Source organism: Pygoscelis adeliae, unplaced genomic scaffold (genome assembly GCF_000699105.1).
Source record: "Pygoscelis adeliae isolate BGI_AS28 unplaced genomic scaffold, ASM69910v1 Scaffold458, whole genome shotgun sequence".
NCBI lineage: Eukaryota > Metazoa > Chordata > Aves > Sphenisciformes > Spheniscidae > Pygoscelis > Pygoscelis adeliae.
The window spans coordinates 735,928-738,265 of record NW_008825352.1 but is presented as its reverse complement, the minus strand read 5'-3'; the positions used below and the strand labels follow the sequence as shown (position 1 = coordinate 738,265).

At 56.4% G+C, this 2,338-nt stretch overlaps 1 protein-coding gene across 1 annotated transcript in view; it reads right to left on the bottom strand.

The window, feature by feature from the left end:
* HYDIN (HYDIN, axonemal central pair apparatus protein) overlaps positions 1-2,338 on the bottom strand; it is a 155,189-nt gene that overhangs the window by 27,415 nt on the left and 125,436 nt on the right. Inside the window, exons 55-58 of the mRNA XM_009330382.1 lie at positions 2,089-2,257; positions 1,572-1,810; positions 1,141-1,255; positions 282-486 (exon numbers count right to left, since the gene is read on the bottom strand). Coding sequence (XP_009328657.1) covers positions 282-486; positions 1,141-1,255; positions 1,572-1,810; positions 2,089-2,257 — 728 coding nt within the window. The remainder of the gene's footprint in view (positions 1-281; positions 487-1,140; positions 1,256-1,571; positions 1,811-2,088; positions 2,258-2,338) is intronic.

The window sequence follows — 2,338 nt, the reverse complement described above, 5'->3', positions numbered from 1 at the left end:
ACAAGCCCTTTCTGCCCAGGTCACTGCAAAAGCCAACCTTGGGTGGGGGAGTTGGCTGTGAGGGTGGAGCTCAGTCACCCTCAGTCTTAAAGGGTGTTGCTTTCCTTTTATCCTTCCACGCACCCCTCCCAGCCTCTCGCCACTGGCGGACTTGAAAAGGACTGGAACCTCTGAGGATTTTAAGATGGGACTTCAGGGTCAGGGTGCCTCTCTATCAAGCAGTAAGTTTAGGTGCTGATCAGCAGCAGGTCTGGCCATGGGAACCTGTGGACGGGGCGTACCTGGGAGGCAGGACTCGGCAAACAGGGTATAGGGGATGCCGAGGGGATTGTCCTTGGGGTCTCTGTCGCCGATATCGATAGACAGGTGCTCCCTGCATGTCCCCAGTGGCTCTGCGTAGCAATCCACCGTGATCATCTGCTGGCCCCCAGGAGGGATGGAGCCAAAGCCAGGGTACACCGTGAACATGCCTACAGTGAAGCGAGCCTGCAGAAAGAGTCCCAGGAGAGGCTGACGTCTAACAGCCTCACCTGGAGCAGCCCCAGCAAGGAGCATGCCACTCCTTGTCCTCCAGCCGGGCCCAAGCCCCCAGTCCCAGGGCAGGGAGGGATGACTCCATGGCCCAAAGGCAGCCCCAGGATGAGATGAACAAGCCAGGAGGAGCTGCAGGCCTGTCCTGAGTGGCATAGGGAAAGGAATTTGGGTGTAAAGGGTGAAGGTGGTAGCTGGGATCCTTTAACCTTCAGGGGTAAAACAGGAGAGCAGAAATAACCGTGAGAAATGATGGGAGAGAAGAGAGGGGACTGGGAAGAAGAAAAAGCAAGGTCATCTGATATCTATGGCCTGGGAGTTCAAACAGGAACATTCCGCATCTGTGATATTCACAGACCTATTTTAGCTAGCAGCTACCAAGCACAGGACCTGCTCCCCTCTCTTGACCCCACAGCTCCAGGTCTGAGCCAGAGCACGGGACTGTCAGTGCGACTGAGCAGCTCCTGCCTCTCCTTGTGGCTGGGAGATGATGGACCTCCATCGCGCAGACCATGTCCCATCCCATGGTGATGAGCCCCCAGCCTGGGCACAGCAGCATCCTCCCACACCACCTGCAGCGGCGTGTGTCGGGGAGCAGGAGCCACCCACCTGCATGAAGAGGTTTGCGTCCTTTTGCAGCGAGTGCTTGCTTTGCTTGACTGAGGGAGTCATTTTGCTTAAGCTTTCACTCTCGTGGGAGCAGGCAGATTTCATTTGATGTGCGCTGAGAGGAGAAAGCAGAAAACATCCATCATGCTGAGCTCCCTCTGCCTTCCTCTGAGGCCAAAGCTGGCCTTCCTCCCCATGGAGGAAAGCCCCCCTGCTCCTGATGGCTCCCGGAGGGCTGCCTGCGGCACCTATTGCTGTAGGTTATGGATAGATCAGCGACATCACCAGCTTTGTCCTACACACGGGGACGCTGAGGCATCTTTCTGCTCCCTGTTCACAAGCCAGTGACGCAAAGGGACAATGACCTGTCGCACGCCAGCCATCCTGCAGTGCCTCCTCGGGCAGGAAGGGTGGCGCGGGTCTTCTCTCACCTTTTCCTTGGCAATACAGGTGCATCCTGGTCTGCTCGGTAGATGAGGAATTTAAAGTCGAGGATGCCTTCGTTCTCCAGCGTGAAGGTGCAGGTTTTCCTGGTGCCGTTCATCATGGCACCGAAGTTGATGAGCGAGGCAGGGTAAATGCTGTACTTGCTGAACACAGCTTTCGCTGACACCCGCACTGGGATGAGGGCGATGGTCTCGCCTCCTTCACAGATGCTGGGCTCAATCACCTGCAACCGGAGGAGGGGTTGGTAAATACAGCAGAGGCCAGCCTCTATCTCTGCCCCCTGATGCCACCCCGAGTCCCCCTCAGCTCACCCTCCCTGTTTAAACGCCTCCTCCAGAGCCAGGTTTTCAGCTCTGCTTAGGAAGCATCACAAATTGTTTCTGAAAGACTTGATTGCGTATGTATGAGAGAGGATTCCCCAGCCTTCCTTCCAGAAGACACGTGTCCTGCTTACGCTCCCAAGACATGGTGTGCTAACACCGCCTGGCCCGGGCAGCTCACCTGGCAGTGCAGGATGGGTTTCTCCTCAATATTCATTTCCATCTTGGGGTGGAAGAGCAGCTGGACCTGCATGGGGCGCTCGGAGACAGTCAGCACGCCCTTCTGCGGCTGGACAGTGAAGTGGGATGCCAAGTCGGGTATGTTGGTATCTGCGGTTTCCAGCTTGAAACTGGGGAGAAAGGGAAGGAACGAAGACCTCTGCAGTTAAAAGTACCGGTGCCATCAGCACAGCCAGGACTTTGCATAGGAC